Raw genomic sequence first — 21,994 nt, 5'->3', positions numbered from 1 at the left:
CTAGAATTATCGCGAGAGAAACTAAAGAGACTGACGTGCCTGGGACTTCTTACGGCTGCACGGACACAAACAAGAGAAAGAGGTCCCCAAAATAATCACATGTGACGGTGCAAATGGACTACGATTGGCACTGTGCAAATAAAACTGCCCCCAGGAGAGTGACGTGCTTCCAGAGGAGCCAGCACCTGTCAAAAAGAAAAAGAACTAACACAGAATTGCTGTGTACACCAAATTATAGTGGTGATAAATTCTACAAAAACTTTCATCATGTACTACCCAAAAAACATTAACACACAATAATTTGATAATGCTTACTAAAGCATATAACTCAAAAATAATAATTGTTAAGATAAAGAAATACTGTACATATAATAAAACTGAACCTGGCAAACATAGAACCATAAATAGATCAAATCAGTCCTGTCTTGTTTGTGAGACGGGTGAATGAAGCGTGGCCAGAAGTTTCTAAAAAAGGACTGAGATAGAGAGCAGTAGGGTGCAGAAGAGGACTTCATTGAATTGTTGTAGCTAAGGAAAACAAGGTTAAGCTATGAACAAAACATACTCAAAAACAGACGAGAATTAGTTTATCAAGTGTTGGAGAGCAGTACAATAATGACTGACGTTTAAAGGTGTGACATTATTTCACATTACAACATATTCCAATTTTAAAACATCACAAGATGCAATGTTGAAGGTGGAAGATTAAGGGGGGTCAGAGAAAAGGCAGTGGGTATCCGTACGGTTGCCCTATCAATATACCGACATTCTATCCGTACGCAGTGCCCCTACTTGGCCAATTTAGGTCACGTGATGGGTCAGTCATTGGATAGTTTAAGTCGCGTGACTAAAACTTAACCTTAACCTTAGCCATAACCTTACCCTTAACCTTACCCTTACCCATACCCTAAAAATGTTGAGATATTGGGTTATAACCTAACCCTAACCCTAAGACGCTACGTACTTCGGTAACCATACCAATAGCACCGGAGGTTGTCTGTACACCAATCGTACAAATAGACACTTAAAAAAAAAAAACACCCACACAATCTATTACACACCAGATTGTAATGGTTTGTTTTTATTATTTGTCATACTCAAAGTATGTCCAGAGTTAAAGTCAAATTAAAGCATGATTATGCAGCAGCGGCTCTGACGGCATCTGGGCCCGTGATGCAGCTGCACTGCAAATCCAGTTTAGTAAATAAAAGTGAGAGAAGACGTAGAATAATTACTGAATGATTACTTTTAAAAATGGTTCACTCTCATGACACAATATTTGATGAAAGGGATGAAAGAGTTCAATCATTGCTTTACCCAATGGAGAGCTGTTTAAGCATTTTTCAATTATGATGTAAAATACTTGAATGATTTTCCAGTGAAGCTGTCCCTGTTGGAGACAGGCCGCCTCGTTGTCTCTGTAGGGGTCCTGGAGAGTGTCAGTTTAAGGGAAATGTTGGTATTAGAGGATTTAAGAACCAGTTAAAATACACAGGTAATCTTGACTTGTCCTAACTTGAAGGAAGGGTTTTTCTCCAATGTCTTATCTGTGTTGGGGATTTAACTGCGTCAGCTTAAGTAAGTTTGCAGATTTTTCAGTTATTCAACTTCAAAGATTGTTTTTTTTTTTATTTAGTTTTTTTGGATCACCTGCATAAAGTTGTGCAGAGTAGTGCAGACATCCACAGATCCCACAGAGGCATTCAAACCTGCAACAACTTGCTGGTCTATCAGTGCAGCACAGACTGAGACTAGAGAAGACTTGCTTTGCCTTCATGACATCAAACGGATTATTCTGCTCCTGCTCCACGGCTGTGGGTTTAGGTATTTCTCTCAAGGTGATATCCTGCATCAATCAATGAGACCACAGAGGTAGAAATAGAGTTTTCAAGGAGGCAGAAATAGAGTTTTTTTTTTTTCTTTTTTCTGTTATGGAATGGATTCTCCTTTCCCAGTAAAATACAGAAACGAGCACGATTGTGGGATATCGTTGGATATAGTTTAAAGCTGAGACTTTGTATGTTCCTGATCTGATTTGAATGAACACCTGAATGCCCTTGATGTGGAATGGATTCCAAATCCTCTTCCCACTCAATGTTAAAACTGAAATCATTGTGGTGTCAATATACACACTCTGTCTCTGTGAGGCAACAGATGATCTCCTTTGATTTCATTTTCTAGACAGACTAGTGGTGTGTAATCGATGTGCGTATCCCTGGGGGTACAGGAGCACATTGCAGGGGGTACTCGGAAAGATTGATTATTTCATTTAGCAATAATTAAGAAATGTTGCAAGCTCCTTTTTAGGCTATTTGTTTGGTACTATTGCTCAATAAAATCCTATATTTTCTTGTAATTTTTTTTTTTTGAAACAAATTTATTTTATGCTGTAGATGCTATTTTATTACACTTCTGACAATACTTAGCTACATTTTACAACGGAGACCATATTTACTCACTATATTTATATAGCGCAAATTACAACAATATTCATCTTGTAGCACTTATCAAAATATAAAATTCTTAAGAAAAAACCCAACAAATCCAGATGAACCTGCATCAGCTACAGTGGGGAAAAGAAGAAAAAAAAACTCCCTTTGAACCAGAATAAATCTCCAGCAGAACCAGGCAATCACATAAAAGTTGCATGGTCTGAAGAATAATATAACTCAGTTAACAGGGAATGTTATACTGGTCCAGTGATCTATGTCACACCAACAGCAGGTACATTCAGCAACAAATTGCCTTAAGATCATAAGTGGAACATTTTCCCATTATTTCTAGGACAAACACACAAAGAGAAGAACTATAATGTCCACACATCATCATCATCATCGTTTCCAACATGGTTGCACTTCAGCTACTTATTGGCCTTGACAAAAATCTAATTTTATTTTTTCCACCCCCTCAATGTGTAAGTGCTGTGTGAATCTATCAATCTAGTTCGAGGATAAAGCTCTGATTGGAGTCTCTTTGGACTTTATGAGGTGATGAAAGCCTTCCCTCTGTGTCAGGTATATCCTACATGCCTCACATCCAGCTGATCAAAGGCTAAAGATCAAGACGCATCATGGCAACGTTCACTCCTGGGAAAGCATCACCCACAGCTATCTCAGACTCACTATAGTTACAAAAATACCCTGAAGTCAGATGAAACACAGGTTAGCACAGTAACATTTAAATAACCTTTATCACTTCTGGTATTTGAGAACAGAACGTGGCTGCACGAACCTGTGCAGATATTCCCCTGTTTGCAGTTAATGTAAACATAATTCAGGGACAATTAAAACATGTCAAGCTGCTGGGATCAGAGCGGATGTAGTGCTCCTCTTAACGCGAGGAGGCGTATTCAAAATCATTTTTCATCTTGGTTTGCGTTGTTCAATATATAAACTGCTGTAAGACTTATGTTAAAAATGACAACTTAAGCAGCATTTTATCCTTGGAGAAACCTTCGTATGCCTTCTGATGTAATTTATACTTTGCTTGGTCAAAATTGCAAATGAATGTAAACCAATATTCTGTCCTTTTTTCAGCAGTGGAAACAGTTCCAGCCCTGAGCATTTTTGCCCCCGGGACAAGATTTATGGCGGACCCCTTTGTATCACAGTAAATTGTACTGCAAATTTAAATATCCTCACCGAAATACCTGGATATCTTTGTCTCTGACCATTTATTTTACTTTTTTAGAAAACAAGAGCCCAATGAATTAGTTACCTAAAAATAATATACATTAAATAAATAAAAAATATTTTAAATAAACACTATAAAAAAAAATGTCTGAACAAAACAAAACAAATACAATTATATATATCAGCGAACAGCTGCTCAAAAATAAATAAATACTTAATCTCTCATGTTGGACTTACAGTCTTGGATTTTAAAAGAAACTTTTCTTTTGACAGGCATGCTATGAAATACATGTTGTACAAAAATATATATATGTTTTTTTTTTTTGTTTTTTTTTAAAGATAATATATGTGTGTATTCAAAAGCTATTTTTGAAAAACTAAATTTAGTTGGTTGAATTCTTAAAAAAAAAAAAAAAAAAAAAAAAAAAGAAGGGTGAAACCAGTTGAGAACCACTGATATACACACTATACAAGATATTATAGTATATCACAATTTTCTTTTTTATAAACAACGACTTATAGTGGTGCATTCTGGGGTCACATCCCAAAAATGCAACCATCCCCAGAGCTCAGGTATCAGTGGGAAGTGAGAAGATTATTGTTTTATATTATTCTTTAATAGACTTTGCAATGTAGTGTAGTCAGACTACCATGGCCATTACTGCCATTATCTTTTATATCAACAAATACAACCAACTATTTTTAACGTAATAATACTATAATTTAAGATAGAATATGCGTCGCACCCTTAGCGTTTGCCTATGTTGCCAGAGCCCTGGTCTGGCTCTGGTGTCTCATCATCTGGAAGAATTGGAAAGAGCTGATCCTTTACCAACCAGTCAAACATGATAACCTCCTTCTGGTTAAGTACCAAATAAGCTGCAAGATATCTCACACACACACACACACACACGTGTCCTTGAAAAAAAAATGTGTTTGGGATTAATTACTTTTGGATTTGCTTTGGTTCAGTCACTGTGGTTTGGGTTCTGATAGGGTTTTCCAAAGGTGTACCTCGCCTTGCACCGAGTCAGCTGCAAAGACTCCTAAAGGAAGATCAAAGATTTATTCTACTCCAGCTTCTCTGGTAAAAACAACCCTTCTGCTGTGTGGCCAGCTACTCCAGGTTCTAAGCAAATAGTAAATATTGATATATTGCGCCAATGAGATTAAAGATCCAGCAGACATGTGTTCATGAACAGCAGGGTTTTCAGTCCCTGGTATACTCAAGGGCCACATTTTTAAAACTTCCATCCTGCTTAAATACAACCAACTGACAAGGTTGGTATAAAAAAAAATGTATTTGACGCAGGTGGTAGGAGATTATAACTGTTGTGGGCCGTGAAATAAACCTCAATGGTTCGAGAGAAATTCACCGAAACGCAAGAACAACACAGGTTTGATGCTGTGAGTTAAGACGCAGCACATCTGGCCTCTGTTTATTAAACCTGCAGGTGGGTTTTGTCATATTTATGTTTCAGTGTACTGATTATAAACTTACACTTCACCAAATCTAAATCTGTGAATGCTTTTTCATGTCACTTTTGACCAGATTTACAGCAAAATTTGTGATAAACATTAAATCTAAATGTTAAACATTAAATTCAAATGTTTATTCTAAATCTAAATCTAAATGTTAAATCTAACTGTTCAATTTAAATATATATGTTAAATCTGATAAATGTAAATCTAAAGGTTAAATCTAAATCTAAATGTAAAAAATCCTGTCTTGCTTAAATACAACCAATTGAAAAGGTTTAAATGCAGACCATGAACAGAGAAAAATGTATTTGACACAGGTTTTAGGAGATTATAACTAAAGCAGGCTTGCAGGTCTCTAGTAAAAAGTGAGTATAAAAATAGAAAGGATCCAATCTACAAATAGAAGGAATATGCAAACGACAATCCTCCTTAGATCAAATACATGTTGTGGAACGTGAGATAAACCTCAGCGGTTTCAAGAGAAATCCAATGAAACGCAAGAACAACACAGGTCTGATGCTGAGAGTTAAAACGCACCACATCTGGCTTCTGTTCATTAAACCTGCAAGTGGGTTTGTTATCTTTATATTTAAGTGTACTGATGATAGACTTAAGGCCACTTCACCAAATATAAATTTTAATGTCTGGTTCCAGGTTATCATTCGAGGCAGTGAGCAAACATCTCAATGTATTTATGCCCTTAAAGAAAGACAAACAAATGTTGACAGCCATTCACAGTTGGTCATAAAAGAGAGCATATGCATGGTTTAATCTTTGAAAATTGAACAAACCAACAATCATTTTGTCTTTCACAGCCTGATAAATCAAACGAACACACTTAACGACTTTAAAATGTAAAATATATTGTTTCTACAGTTATACAGACTAGGGATGTCCCGATAGAACTTTTTCACTTCCGATATGATACCAATATTGCAGCCTTGTGTATCGGCCAATACCGATATTGATCCGATATCAGCATTAATCATACATACATTTATTACTTATTTTGTAGTGTGGAATGTTAGAAAAGGTTTGATCAAGTGATGTTACTCAAACAGAGAACAATAGTCAACAACAGTAGTTACCTTGTTGGAGTGTAAACCACAGTCACCTATGGATAGAAGTGCTGGAGCGGAACACTTTATCGAAGAGCTTATATTGGTGATTGGTTTAGATAAAATCCGATATCTGTTTTCTGGCCAATATCGGACCGATATCAATATCGGATCGGGACACCTCTAATACAGACCGTTAACACCTTAAACAAAACAAACCAATGTTAGTCTCAGTTGGTTAAGAAGATGATGCAAAACAGAAAAAAGCTGAATAAAATTGAACATTTAAAATACAGAGCATAGAAGAAAGGATTGTTGTTATAAGTGTGGTAATAATCAGAAAAGGGGGGGAAAAATGTTTGTAAAAAACCCTCAAAACCCCCTCTATCAACTGTAACAGTCATTCTGGCTTGTGGGTGTTTGTTCAGAGACAATGTGAATGACATAATGAGGTCACTGTCAGATAAAACGATGACTATATATACAAAGCTCATCAATCAGAGTCAAAACACGGAAGACAAACAGAAAAACACTAAAAACTGTTAACCCCTCAGCTCTGGGTTCAAAGTTCATGGTTAACAAGGATGGTTATATTCGATTGCTGTTGATTGATGATTTAGTTTTGTCCACAGCTACGGTCACATAATTTAAGGACACTTTCTTTAATATTGCTTGGAGCTATGACATAAGAAGACAGAGGTCCAAGTTCCTCAGCTGATGTTAGTAAATGTCTGGCAGCTGACTGTATGCTCGGTCCCAGTATCCACCAGAGAACAGCCAGTCCTGGGAGCTGGTGTGGGGATTTTGTCCCTGTTGAAACCACCTGAAAACCCAGTGCATATGAATTAGCGTACACAGTGAGTGGCTGCAGAGAAATGCAAAAAGCCATCAGGAAAGAAAGCTCAGAATTTCTGCCAAGAACGTTTGTCTGTTTGAAAGAGATTGAAGGATCTACGTTGAAGATGGTTTTTCTGTACAAAATCAAATGAGTCTATCAATGATTCGCTCATATTTCCTGTTCTAATTTTATCTTTAATGAACCCACTTTGTTTCATGCTTCCTTCCAATCATGTCAATCTGGTCTTATATCACATGTACAGATGTAATTATGGATGAAAGGGTGAATGTGGAGTCTGACTGCTAAAATACAAGTAAATAAAACAGGCTTTATTGCAGAGTGGCCACAAAAATGGGCCACATTATAAACCTTCATGTCAGCATTAAGAAAATTGACCATTCTGAGGATTAATACAGGGAAGAACGATGAGTTGTTTTTTTTTTAGTTGTAATTCATTGTTTTGTGTAGTTTTTTTGGGGTCATTTTGTGTATTTTTCTCTCATGTTGCACTTTCTGTTGTTTTGCATGTTTTTGCTGTCACTTTGTGTGTTTTTGCGTATTTTCCTCTGATTTGTCTTTTGTTGTTTTTGTTTTGTGTTATGAGACAATTTGTGAAATTTTTGTTGTGATTTTAGAGAAAATTTTTGTGCATTTGTTTTCCATGTTTTTGTTGTCATTTTGTGGTTTTATTTTGTCAAGTGTATATTTCTGTATGTATTTTTTTTTTTTTAAGTCAATTCGTTCATTTGATTTAGGGGTCACTCAAAATTAGAGCTCGGGCCGCATGTGGCCCCAGGGCCGCCAGTCACCTATGTCTGCTTTATTCCATAGAACTGTTACTTAGAGCAGGGTTCTTGAATCATAGTCTGGGACCTACAATAAAGTGGTTTCCATCTACATGTGTAAACATTTTTAAAAAATGTTATTTTGAAGAGGTTTTAGCAACAGTACTCACACTTCAAGGTGGTGACGATTACTTTTACGTATTTTACACGTCCTTTGCATCATTTTTCAGCATTTACCTTCAGGCAAGGCCATTTCATTGGTTTTCTCTTTTCAAGTGGCACAGATTTTTGTTTAATCTATGCTCTGAGGTTAAATCCTTCTCAACAATCATTTCATTATTTCCTCTGCCAAGAAGGTCACATGTTCACCTTGTTTATTTGCTTGTAGAAGAACGCCAAAAGCACTTAATGTATTTTAACAACATTTTAACAAAAGATGAGTCCTTACGACATGGAAGATTCCATTACATTTTGGAATTAATCTGGATCAATATACTATTTCTGAATAAAAAATCCCTCTCTCATTATTGGCAAAATTCCAAAATTCTTATCTTGGATCTTTATGAAAGTTGACTGTTATGTTGGGTTGGTACCCAATTACTCCGCTGAATTTCATCGAGATCGGAACTAGATTGCGCATTTCATCTTGATTTTTTTTCAAAAAATGGGGGTGCCCATACATTTGGACCTACTGTATAGTTATTAATGGGGATATAAATTTCTTCCAAGCCTTTAAAGTGGTATCATGATCAGGATCACTGATCCAGATAACTGTGAATATCTGGCAAAAAGGATCTTGGACGCATGGCTGAGGTTTGTGCCCTCCCAGTGATCTATACTTTCTCTTTTGAAGTGGCACAGATTTTTGCTTAATGTTTTGATTCTCAATATCCTTTCTTTATTTTCATTCAGTTCCATGGATTCTGGTAAATGTTGCTTATTGTGATGTGATATTGTGGATTACAGATGAAGATTTTCGACTGAACACGATGGGACCCCTCAGGTCAGGTAGGGTTCGATCTTAATTTTCATCATTTTACACGGGCTTGAGCGCTGAGCGAACAAGCAATGCATTGCGATTAGCGCAAGAAAGATGTGTAAATAGATGCTGAGGAATACTGTAGAATTGAAGGATGGCCTTTGGAAAATGAACAAATTATGTCAAAAAAACATAAAAAGGGCTTCATTTGGGTTAAGGCTGTATTCTGTCAAGCTCAAGCTGTGTCAGGTCTAACTTTTAAGGTCCGATTAGAGCTCTATTGTTGATTATCTGTATTATATTAGCTTCAAGCAACATCATCCTCTAGTTAAATAAATGTAAGGTAAAAATGTTCCTTGAGTTTGTTTGCAGGCTTCCATCAAGAGGGTAAAATGTTGGCTAATATAAAAGGTAGAAAATAAATGTGACATTAGACTTAGAAGGTAGCAGGAAAGAAAATAACTGGAGATAAAGAAGTAACCGGGTATTAACACGCCCTCAGAAAAGTGATTATAATCAAAAAGCCTTTCATTATAATATAATCTGGGTTAGAGTAATAGATAAGGAGATCATACAAAGAAAAGCATCTGCAAACATTAGCTGTGACATTATCATATCATATATTTCAGGCACATCATCGCTAACCTCGGGCCCAGGGAAGGACTTCTGCACATCAGAGTGAAGACGCAGCAGAAAACCCACAGAGACAGAGAAGAGACAATGAAAGTTTAGCTCCCACATTGAAAAGTGACAGAATGTATAAGCAGAACTAATCCAAGCATTAAAGTATTTACAGCAGAGATAATATTGTATCTTGTACAAGCTGTTTATGGAGATTTACAATGTCGTATCTCTGTTGGACTGGAGTTTACAGATAGTTGGAGTAAGAGTTTTACCTCGTCTTCCACTCCTCGTCTGATTTGGAGCGGTTTTTGCGAGCAGCTCTTTGTTTCTCCTCCAGCCTTTTCTTTTCTTCACTGGCAAGATCTGCGAAAACAATGCAACATGACACAGTGACGCCATAGTACGCTGCAATTTGTCTCATTTAGATTGAAGGCAATGGGTTAAAACCAAACTTTTACTCAACAAGATGGAAAAAAAATCAACAAAACATTCAAAAGGCAACATCCTCCTCAGGAGTTCAAGGTAAACGCTCATTACCAATGTCTCCATTCTCCATGGCTCGTATGTCGGGCCTCAGTCTGCAGTCAGTGCAGGGAATGACTCCATCCATGTCATTACGCAGCTCATTCAGCTGCATCGCAAATGAGGTGAAGTTGTACATCTATGACAAATAAAAACGCAATATGAAAGCATAGTTCTTTAAAATTCAGTCCCATTACAGCTAACACAGGTAATATCCAATGACAATGACACAAGAGTCCTTTTGTTTGGCTTTAGTCGACTAAAATCTTAATGTCATTTAGTTGACTAAAACTATACTAATAATAACAAGAAGACATAGGCATTAACATCCCCCGCCCGATTGGTTCTCATTATAACTCACAACCTTTTCCTCACCAAAAGCCACCGCTCTGTTGAACCCTCTATTCCGGTCAACCTGAGCAGTGACGACTTCATCAACTTCTTTACTGATAAAATTTTAACAATTAGAAACAAAGCTAATGTCCCCCCTGCAGGAGTGCTCAATAATTTATTAAACAAAGCAGCTCCAGAAATTACCCCAACATGCAGCTTTTATTTACAGAGTTTCACTCCAATTGGTCTATCTGAACTGACCAGTACTGCATGCACAGGCTGTAATATCACCACGTTTATCATTGTACCAATTGTTAGAGCTACTATCTTTACCAGGGAGCAAATATATATTCCTGGTTATTGTTTTCCAGAGAATTATTGGGCTTTAGTTCCTACTGCTCGGAAACCTGTTGTATTTTTATTATTTATTGTTATTATTTAATTATTAATATTTAAAAGGTTACCTCAATCAGATGTAGCCTACGTATATGTTCATAACAGGAACTATGCAAAATAATTGGAAAAAAGTTGGAAATAATCGGCGGTAAATAAAGCCTGCCTGTGCATAGGGGCAGAATATACTCTGTCTCCGAAATTTTTCTGTATTTTAGTATCTGCCGACAATGACTTGGATGGAGCAGGATTCAAACCCCTCGATGGTACCCCTCAACCAATGAGCCATGGTTGCCCATAATGTACTTTTCTTTGGGTAAAAAGTAAAAAAAACACTGGATTGACATGAACTGTCTGAACTGTTAATACACAGTTATACAACTAATACTGAAATAGTCCTGATGACTACATTTGCCAGAAGACTATGAATAAAACTACATCAAATTTTACTCTAAAAAATAACACTGTTGGTCAGGGATTAACTTGATCATTGTGTTTTTTTTCCCACCATGACTGAGTGTAAATGGAACTGGAATAAAAACAGTGAAGTGAGTGGGACCTGTGCAGAATTAGCCGGTCTGGGTGCAATCCTCCATAGCAGCTGGCTGCCCGGAATCACATTCACAGTGTCTGAAGTTGGAGAAGGAGGCTCTTCTTGCTCATCACTGCAGCCCTTAAAAGGAAGAATGAAACGCTACTTTAGTAATGTAGCGCAAATAAAAAGGCAGTTTGCTCATCTTTTAAGTTGCTCATACCGCTTTTGCGCCTTTCTTTGCCTCTCCTCCTTTTTTGTCGCCTTTCTTGTGAGCTTCAAAAGCAGGTGAGTCAATCACATAAAGGCACTCGGTCCACTTCCCATAGAGCGCGCACTGCTTCTTTTTGCTATGAAACACACAGGCAGGGTCACACACATGCACACACGAGTACTCCGACTGTACTCCATCTGTTTTTCCTGAGCAGATGAAAAAAATGCCACTGGGAATTCAAGTTTCTCAGCAGCCTTTACAGTCACACTTTGTAGTAGTTGTCTCAAGAAATACACAGTGAACCTTTAAGGTGACTTTATCTGGAATACGCTGTTGTAGAAAAAAGGCCACACTGTACCTTTTATCCAGAATATAACCTTCAACTTTGTGCAGTTCTTTTCCAAAAAGGCCACAGGGTTTAAAATTCAGGAAACATCTTTCACCAGTTCTGTGTGACAGAAGGAAGATAGCAAGCGCTCCATCATATGTTTTCTAATCAAATGAGTTCTTTATATAGACTATGGACTTTATATTTTGTTCAGCGCTTTGAGATTACTTTGTTGTATTTTGCGCTATATAAATAAAGTTGAATTGAATTGAATTTATGAGTAAAATATAAAACAGATGAATAGTTATCAGCTGGTAAAATTTGGTCTCTTGTGTCTCTAGAAGAGGTGAGGAGGAAATGGAAAGAATTCGCACTGCATGTTACTTTCCATGCGATGCCATGAAAACCTTTTTTGTGTTTTGTGACATGTATTTATTAAGAAAATTGTGACTATTGTAAATCAGATGTTGAATTTAAATGTATCACTGAAAAAAAACACATCTTCAAGAACACATTGTGTTTTGATTTGACTGGTTTTGTTCTTGCTGCTACAAAGTACGCCTTATAGATATTTTGACTCACTGAATCACAAATCTTTTCTCTTACCTGTGGTTGACCACCTCCACATTTCCGTATTGTTCAATCCACAGCTGGCCCACGATGATGTTGTGAACACAGCATGTGGGATTTGTCCAAGTGTAAGCTTCATTGTATCTGAGATGAAACAATAAATAAGGCATTAAGTGCTTATTCAGGACTGTAGCATGAGAAATCACAGACGGGTAGATAAAGTTCAACTTTGATTTGTACTACGGATCTCGCAGGATGCTCTTACTTGGGCAGCTCTAGTGTAATGATTCCTCTCGGCTCTGCTTCAACACTTTTACCCCAGAACTTAAGTTTGGGGTAGATGGACCCATGAAAAACAAAGTCTTTATTCAGGCCTTCAGTGTGGAAGGCACTGACCGGAGGATGATGGCTCACCTGCTCAGATATGAGACGGAAGCCAAGATCCTCTCTGAAAGGACAAGGAATCATTAGATATTTAATTAGCAAAATGTATTTGAACTACTGTAAATGCATCATGGTGGGATTATATCTTGTGCAATGAAATCTCGTGAACATCACAAGATGTGTTGTCAGGGGGGTCTGAGTTGTTACGGGTGGGCAGCGTTATAGAGTCAGTTATAATTGTAATTGCGTGATTGGTAATTAATTACAATTATTACGTAATTACAATTGAAATTGTAAATGAAAAAATATGTTGCTGTAATTGAGTTCAGATACTTGACTTTGTAATTGCAATTATCATGAAAATTTAACATTATACAAAAACTGTCATTCACAATGTAATTAAACACAAAACTGTGGAACCGTGTTATAGTTCTATGGTTCACTCATAGGCCTATGTAGTAAACCAGTATTAAAATATGTTTCATATCAAGTTTACTTAGTAGCTCTCAAGAGGATCATTGTACAATTTCAAAAAAGTTGAAATCTGGGGGTATACTGACTCAGACGCCAACATCAAAAACATTAGTACCAATAGTTTCATTGATAAGGAAGCATAACAAGGTAACCAAGAGATTTTAAAGCTGATTTAAGACATGGGTCAAAAGTGACCAAGAAAGTTCAAGGCTCAGTAAGTCTGATCAATTGTAATTTAACTTTAGTAATTTAGGAGGAAATTTCAATTGATTTGAGGGGAAAAATAAGAATTGTAATTGGAAAAATTGCAAGTCAACGTGGAGCAGCAGAGGCATGTTGCTGCTGCCCCCACAGGTCAAATTACAATATCCAACATCTTACCTGAGCAGTTCATAGGTTTCTCCCAGCAGGGGATTGAAGGGTTTTCCAGTCCGCTCCCACTGGGAAGCCACAGCAGACACTGCAAATGCAGCAACACACTGCCAACAATACAAAAATAAAGATTCTTTGAAAAAAGCAACATAGCAAAATACATATATAGTTTGTTCAATGGCTACATCTACCTTCATTCTCTCTATTGAGTCTGTGGAGGCGTTGGCCTGATGAATGAGATATGTGTGCTCCATGTACTCTGTCAGACGCTGCAGAAAGCTGAGGGGCTCATTGAAAATTACTGGCATTGTTATTTTGGAGAGCTCCTAAAAAGCAAGAGTAAAAAATGAAAAATAAATCAATTTTATTGAAGAGAAGATGTTATTTATTTGCCATTCCACAAAAAACAACTGTGGCAGGTCTAGAAAAAAATATTTACTTGTTTTTCAAAATTTAACAGCATCAACAAGAAAGACTGATAGAAATTAAATTAAATGATACCCATTTATTTTATTATGCAAAAAAACATTTACATAGATTACATGGAATTTTTTCATCCCAAAGATTGTAAGCACTGCTTATAATATGTAGACTATGGATGTCTTAGCACTGAATACAATGCACTATTATAATTGTATTAATTACCTATTAATAATTTTAAACAATTATTGAATTGTAGTATAATACTTGCTTTTTTAATGTCTAATTAATTAATATCTAATATACAATTATGGCCTACAGTAGTCTTCTTGGGAGTATACCATAAAGCTAGATTACCTCTTATCACATTAACTTCTGGGATTTAATCAGTGACGAAGCTCGCTAACGTCTTATGGAGCTAAATCACCATGGTAACTTAGGCTGAATGACTAAGCTGGTCGGGACCAGGTTTTGTTCTGGCTAGAATCTGAGCCAGTGCTAAAGCCCCGCCTCCTGACCAATCAGTTCTCTTAGAAAACGACCAGCCCATTGTTAGAAGTTCCTGGTTGGTGCAGATCTGACATCTGCGTTTAAGAAAGAAAGATTATTATTTATAAATGCAATCCTTTCATTTACTGATTACATCCTTTCGGAAAGATATAGATTTATATCTGATGGACTCATCGACAGTCAGCAGATGAAGCCTGTGTCTCCGTATGCTATAGTGAGGCTGACAGCATCAGCAGGAACATACTACAGTGAAACAATGTGCCCTCATCCCAGTGTGTGTGTGATAAATAGAAGTCTACCTGAATAGAAACATGTGTGTGCTGTAATAAAGTTTACCTGATCAGAGCGCTGTCTGTTTATCATTCAATGGATTAATATCATAAATAATCACATGCGTTCTTTCATTCCTGCCTTTTCTGTAACAACAGTGTTGTTTTTGGTCTGAATTATGGATTTTAATCATTCATAATTATAAACTTAAGCTGAACACCTAACCTGGTCGAGACCAGGTTATAAAGTGGATCAGATCTAAGTGAGTATAAAAGTTCCACCTCTTAACCAATCCCTCCTGGTGCGCGCTGCACTAACACTGTTGCTCTTCGCTGTCATCATTGTTTTGAATTCATTATATTTGTAAAAAAAAAAAAAAACAAGGTCGCTCTGCCAGGTTTCTCCATTGTAGTGATTTGGTCAGATGCTGCAATATACGCCCCTTTTATGGGAGTGTGCATGTAGGCAGGCTGAAATCACTTGGCTTAAATTAGTTTGTTGTTATCAACCGTCGTAGGACAGCTTCTCTCTGACAGGAATGTTTGGTTAGGTGAAGCCCGTTAATGAAGATAAATCCAGGATATAATTATCTAGCTTCGTTGTACACCCCCCTTATGTACGCATCTTTTGCACCACAAAAATAAATAAATAAATAAATAAATACACAAATAAATAAATAAAGTATATCAGCCTACTTATTATTCTCACCATGCCAATGCAGTTCCTCAGAATACTCCAAATGCTGAAGTCATTTCTTGAAAACATGGGGGCAGGTAGGCTGGTCCTAAAACGTACACAGTAAACAAAAAGGACATGAATGTACATTTTTCAGTCACAAGATAATTGAAAGATGAAAATAAATTAAAGCAGACACACAATGGTTCTAATGTCTCTTATAACATGCTCTTTAGCATTCACTGTGTAATTTAAAACAGACAATGTAAGAAAAACACATTAAGTAATGACATATAATGAGACTACGAAAGCCTTTAATGTATTATGTGACCAGCTGAAATAAGGCCCAGGCAGACAAACTACACCAGCATCTGAGCTGGTCTGCAGCCATCCATTAGCGAAGCTTACATGTCGTGAGTCTAATGGAACCAAAGATCAAACACAAAAGATTTCCCCACTTGTGTCAAAAAAGTCAACAGAAGGCCATGGATGTGAGGAGAAAGTAAAGATGTGGACAACTGAATCTTCATGAGTGAAGAAAGGTATTCTCTTTAGTTTCCTGTTGGATCAGCAAATGAGGAGTCAAACTGCCAACCAATTGTAGCATTATACTGTGACCTGATGAATTTTTAACAGCACCAACACAAAGCAATGGCCTTTCAATACAACTCTTTCTTCTGCCTTTTCCAGCCTCACCTGGGGTAAATTATTCACTATCAAGGAAACAGACCTCAAACAAAAACACTAAAAACTACTTAAACAAAGGCAAAATCTCAAGAACCAATGCACTGGTAAATATTTAGATTCTTGCTTAAAAGTAATGTATTAGGAGAAATTAAAGTGGTAAAGGATAAAAATGAATAGAAAGCGAGAGCATTAGCCTGTCAGAGCGCTGTGGGAGTATTATGCAGTCCTAACCTATGGTCTGTCATCCCATTGGGTTGGACTTCATTCTTGTTTCCATGGTGACCCTCCTGCATCATGCTGCTGTATGGGCTGTTTAGCATGACAGAGCCTTCGTCGTTACTGTCCTCCTCCTCCTCGTCAAATGAATGGCTAGCCACAGTCTCAAACCCGCTCAGGGAGAGCTCAGAGTCAGAATCTAATGGATATAAAGACAGAAAAATATCAATAACTTTGTTCAAAGTAGCAGTAGGTTAAATCTATGATATTAAAGAACCATTTTGTGAAATGTACCAATATACATTCTGTGTGTAAGGAAAATGTAATATTTATTTTATACTGTTAAAAAACAGCATTGAAAGCATATATAGTAGATGATATTAAAATACTTGTTTACATGTATAATATAATATATCAGAACATTAATTACATTTTTCATTATTACATCATAATATAATAACATTATTATATTATTGTCCATCCATCCATTTTCTGACCCGCTGGCTTCTTTTTTCAGGGTCGCATGGGTCTGCTGGTGCCCATCTCCAGCTCTCATTAGGCACTAGACAGGGGTACACCCTTGACAAGGATCCAGTCCTTCGCAGGGCAACACCACTCACACTCACATTCACTCCAACGGACAAACTCCAATCCACAATCCAAACAGTCATGGTTTTGTATTGTGGGAGGAACCCGGAGTACCCAAAAAAAAGTATCCAGGACCTTCTTTCCTTGAGGTAGATGTTAATTATTGTATTAATAACTATATAATAATAGAAACTAATACTATCTACTATATAGCACACATAAATATTGCATTACAAAATTTTCTTCCTAAAATAGATAGTTTTTTTATTAATCTATTGAACAGTCCGGCATCATTAACGTGTCTCCCCATTTGGTTGATCTGACTACAGTTTGTTTAACATATAAGGAAAGATATAGCTATGGAAACTGATACAGGGGACGTTAGGCATGGTCGAAACATGGACATCATCTTGCTCGGGACTAACTATGAAAAAGATCAAATGTAATGGAAATAGACGAACAGTAACAAAACGTTTGTTTCAAATTAATAAAATTTTGAAAATGGAGTAGAAATGAATCCTTAGTGGCTGGGAGCCATGGGTTGGAAAGTAATATATTCAAGATTTTAGCATGGATTAAATATTGAAAAAGTTAATGAAATCCAATTTCTGAGGGATACAATAAATGATAGAATGAGCTGGAAATCACTTTAGTTTCCAAAGTGTCAAACAGCATTGCAGCATTAAAGCATTATTATACAGTATATATTAAAATATTATATTATATTAAATAATTGTATTATAAATATATGAACAAATTCATTCTTATTATAATTATAAAACTATTATTTATTATTTTGAAGTATATCACATTAAGATATTCTTCCAGAAGCAATTAGGGTCATTCAAGGGGCAGAACTCATTCTTACATTCAAAGCTAATCAAATTCAAATATCTTGTGTGATTACAGATGGCATAAATAAAGCCAAAAACAAAGTACCACAGAGAAACTTTCAGAATCTGTTCCCTGAAAAGACTGTAAACATTTCAAGATGATGTTTGATTATTAATGGGCGTTTATTAATCTATTTTGTTTTTACTTTAAATCTATTTTGTGTCTGCCTTTGTTTTTTTTATGTGTTTATGTGTATGAATGCATGTATGTAGTCAGACAAGTATGCAGGTAGTTGTTTCTTACTTTATTTTGTTACATGTTTAAAATAAAACTACACAATTTATTTATTTAATTTTTTTTTTTTTGAAAAATCCATCACATCAATTTTAAGTCGCTTTGTAATAAACAGTTCATTTTCTATTTAAATAATGATAAAATAAATCCAGTATTTATTATGAGATACAATCCCCAAGGCATCTACTATTTAATAAGGGTGTAAATATTTCAATTTTTGCCTGATATGGATTACAAACATTCTCCTTAATGTGAAAAGGTTACGGACTCGTTGTCCCCTGTACATTTTAAGAAATTTGCTGTATTCAGGTTTTTGCCTCTGCTTAATTAATATCCAAAATTTACATCAGTTGTTTTTACCTCCAATTATAACGATGCAACAATATTTTTTTAACGTAATGACAAATCTATAAAAAACAAACAAACCATAAGTTACTCAGCAGTACATCCCCAACTGGCTCGTTCAGGAGTGCCAAACACCAGTGCTGGTTAAATTACTGTAATGTAACCAGTGACATGTAATGTAATCAATGTCATTACATGTCACTAGCATGAGCTCCATTGCATTTTATTTTAAGAAATTACAAACAAGTGACATCATTTGTGAAAGCACACCAACCCTAATGGACTTGCTTTACTTTTCATGTTTTTAAACCTCGCAGTTAAAAAACCACAAGTCTCACATTCCTGCTAAAAGCTCTTTTTCAACACTTGCAGTTGGAGGTGAGACACTCCTACAAGTCAATGACGGACTATCCAGTGTGAACAACATCTTGTCATTGAATCTCCTCCAAGTCCCCCAAGAAGTGAGTTTGAGAACTTGTCAACTCACCTGACACAGCGTCGTGGAACTCATCCTCACTGAGGGCACTCCGTGGTGAAGATCCCTTAACGACGGATTGCTCAAGTTCGTGATGCTCTGTGGCGAGTGTCTGCAGCGCCTCGGAGAGGATCTTGTTCTTCTCCACCTCCTGCTCAAATTTCAGGCTGCGCACCTGAGCTTGGCACATGCGCATAGACACGTGTGAAAGAAAGAAGACAAACAAATCACTCACAAGCAAAATAATCAACATCAAATATCTCCTTTGCACACAATGAGAACAACTTGTATCGTACACTTTGACAGCACAATGTGATGTTAGTTTTCACTAGAAGCGGAGTGTTTCTTTAGTATTTATTTGTTTCAAACAGACCGAGATGGAAACGAACGAGACGTGCTGTGTTTTTCTGTAATGGAGGCCAGCGGCCTTGATGCTGCCTTCTCAAATGGCCTACCAGAGAACATGATTCCTGAGACAAGTAGAGGATCAAATAACTGGTGTGTGGACTCAGATATGAACCCTGTCTGTACAGAACACATTTGTGTTGTTAATGTGAGAGTGGGCTTATTTCTTTTGCTGCACCAATTCCAAATAAACTATTTGTTGATGACAGTCCGACAAAACGTGTAAAAAATATCCTGAGAGTCCACTAACACCCAGGTTCCCAAAGTAGGGTACGGTTAATCCCTAGGGGTACGCAAATTGTCATAGGTGGTACCATAGACTGTAAAAAGAATGAACGGGACAAGCTACCCGGTGGAGTGAAGCTTTTATTTTTAGAGCTCCCCCTGCTGACTGGCTGCAGTATAGGTCATAAACCCCGCCTCCTCAATGGTAACAGTTGGGGATGTGGGTCAAACTGTAAAGTTAAAATACTCGTCACATAATTGTTATTATCACCCTATATTGTGTTCCAGTGCTCATTTTTCTGTGAAGTTTGTTTTAAATAAGTTACTTAAGGTTGAAAAACGGGATTTAAAATCATATATGGTGACGATTGACAGCCGCGGATCTTGCGTAGCTTTCACTGTGAACAGCAGTTAGGTCATGAAGAAAAGCCGAGACGCCATTCAACATTTCCGTTAATTTTGTCCGTCTTTTTTGAGCTGTCAAAATGAGTTGTTCTGCAGTAAACAGTTCTAACCGACCTGTGGATTCTAAGGGATATTTTCAGTGGGAAAGTTTCTTCAGGCGGGAGGTGGAACAGCTGGCTCTTTGGTGCAGTCAGAACCATCTGGAACTGAACCCGTTCAAGACCGTGGAGATGACAGTGGACTTCAGAAGAAATCCCCCCCCCACTCCCCCCCCTTACCATTTTAAATAGGGAACTGGCTACCGTGGACTCCTTCAGGTTCTTGGGATCCACAATCTCACAGGACCTGAAGTGGACCTCCCACATAGACTCAACCAGGAAAAAGGCACAGCAGAGGATGTACTTCCTGCGTCAGCTGAGGAAGTTCAACCTGCCCCAGGAGCTGCTGATCATGTTCTACACCTCCATCATTCAGTCTGTTCTGTGCACCTCCATCACTGTCTGGTTTGGATCTTCAACCAAACTAGACAGACACAGACTACAAAGGATAGTCAGGACTGCAGAAAAGATCATTGGTGTTGATCTGCCCTCCATCCAAGACTTATACCTGTCCAGGGTCAGGAAACGGGCAGGTAGCATCACTGCAGACCCCTCTCACCCTGCACACAATCTGTTTAAACTCCTCCCCTCTGGCAGACGCTACAGATCACTGTACGCCAAAACAACCCGCCATAAAAACAGTTTCTTCCCCCAGGCTGTCACTGTGATCAACACTAAACAGTCATAGAGTGTCAGTCCTGTTTCTGTGGAAAAACCCTGGAACCAAACATAACAACCCTGGATCAATCTGACACTGAGAATGTTCATGTACATACCTTTAATTTAAATGTTCTCCTGCACTACTTATAAATGCTCTACTGCACTATTTTCCTTTTATTATTATTATATTTTATTATTATCTTTCTTTTCTATTATTATTTTTTTTTTTCCTTCTTTTTATCTTATTTTTTTAATTTTTATTTTGTATTTGTTTATTTTTTTTATACTACTATTATTATTATTATTAACATCTTGTTATTTGCACATTCTAGTCTAACTACTGTTTATATTTATACTTATGTTTATACTTATTATCATCTCTTCTAGTTGATTGTTTATTATTGAATGTTTCACTATTGGAGAGAGCACAGTTGACCGAGTCAAATTCCTCGTGTGTACAACATACACTTGGCCAATAAAGATGATTCTGATTCTGATTCTGATTCTTATGTTCTTGGTGTAGCTGGGCTGCATAAGTCATCAGGGCAGTACGCTAAATGGGCGGGGCGTGTTATCAGGGCTCCTCCTGCCGCACCCTACTGCGCAGACTCTGGCTCCAAATGACATCAAATTTGCAAGATGGAAGTGGCCCTAAGTGCTGTATTTTGGCTTCAAGAACGTTGAATGGGAACAGCTACAGTAAACGCCCCCTGCGTGGTACATTAATAAAAAATAAAAATTGTAAACTAGAACGTACTGTAAATCGACCAGCAGTCAGGAGCCTCCATGCATTGTCACAAATTACACATTAGCCGACTACCCATGGTTACAGATTATTATTATTATTTTTTTTTAAATCATTATTATATATTGTTCCTCAACAGGTTAGGTAAAATCCCTAAAAACTTTTTTCGGTCACAAATTGTTGGCATCTCAAGAGACTTTTTTCTTTCTTTCTAGAATTAGCTTTTAATAATGGTTGTTGTTGCCAGAATTAGTACACAAAGTGATGCGCCAGCTCAGATATTTTTATACTGAATTTTACTTGAACTAGATTTATATTTTAGAAAGTGAAAAAATATAGTTAGAATTTTAAAAAGAATAATAATTAAAACATTTTTTAAATATTTTTTTATCTGTATTTCTTTTCATTGTTATAAAGTTTTAGACTCTTCAGGGGACCCAATTTGAAATCCACGTGACCGCATATGGGGACATGACCCCAGGGTTGAAAAACTCTGCATTGCATTATTATGTTTTTTAAGTGTGCAGGAGTAGGGGGTACATTGCTTCAGATTAAATGTCTGAAGGGGTAGGGCACAGTGAAAAGTTTAGAACCACTACACTAACACACAGGATTTAATATT

General features: G+C 36.9%; 1 protein-coding gene across 5 annotated transcripts in view; it reads right to left on the bottom strand.

The window, feature by feature from the left end:
• Positions 1 to 6,133: 6,133 nt before the first annotated feature.
• osbpl1a (oxysterol binding protein-like 1A) overlaps positions 6,134 to 21,994 on the bottom strand; it is a 49,998-nt gene continuing 34,137 nt past the window's right edge. For 3 of the 5 annotated variants that reach the window (XM_028444059.1, XM_028444062.1, XM_028444063.1), the window contains 14 exons: positions 18,847 to 19,009; positions 16,314 to 16,497; positions 15,429 to 15,504; positions 13,712 to 13,846; positions 13,530 to 13,627; positions 12,556 to 12,738; positions 12,327 to 12,434; positions 11,751 to 11,840; positions 11,402 to 11,528; positions 11,206 to 11,319; positions 9,936 to 10,059; positions 9,671 to 9,761; positions 9,420 to 9,440; positions 6,134 to 6,995 (listed from right to left, as the gene is read on the bottom strand). In XM_028444059.1, the coding sequence (XP_028299860.1) occupies positions 6,893 to 6,995; positions 9,420 to 9,440; positions 9,671 to 9,761; positions 9,936 to 10,059; positions 11,206 to 11,319; positions 11,402 to 11,528; positions 11,751 to 11,840; positions 12,327 to 12,434; positions 12,556 to 12,738; positions 13,530 to 13,627; positions 13,712 to 13,846; positions 15,429 to 15,504; positions 16,314 to 16,497; positions 18,847 to 19,009 (1,617 nt within the window). In that variant the 3' untranslated portion in view covers positions 6,134 to 6,892. The remainder of the gene's footprint in view (positions 6,996 to 9,419; positions 9,441 to 9,670; positions 9,762 to 9,935; positions 10,060 to 11,205; positions 11,320 to 11,401; positions 11,529 to 11,750; positions 11,841 to 12,326; positions 12,435 to 12,555; positions 12,739 to 13,529; positions 13,628 to 13,711; positions 13,847 to 15,428; positions 15,505 to 16,313; positions 16,498 to 18,846; positions 19,010 to 21,994) is intronic. The other 2 variants (XM_028444061.1, XM_028444060.1) reach the window with 2 other exon arrangements.

The sequence above is a fragment of the Gouania willdenowi genome, chromosome 4, assembly GCF_900634775.1.
Source record: "Gouania willdenowi chromosome 4, fGouWil2.1, whole genome shotgun sequence".
Classification (NCBI taxonomy): domain Eukaryota; kingdom Metazoa; phylum Chordata; class Actinopteri; order Blenniiformes; family Gobiesocidae; genus Gouania; species Gouania willdenowi.
This window is presented reverse-complemented; position numbering and strand designations above follow the sequence as displayed.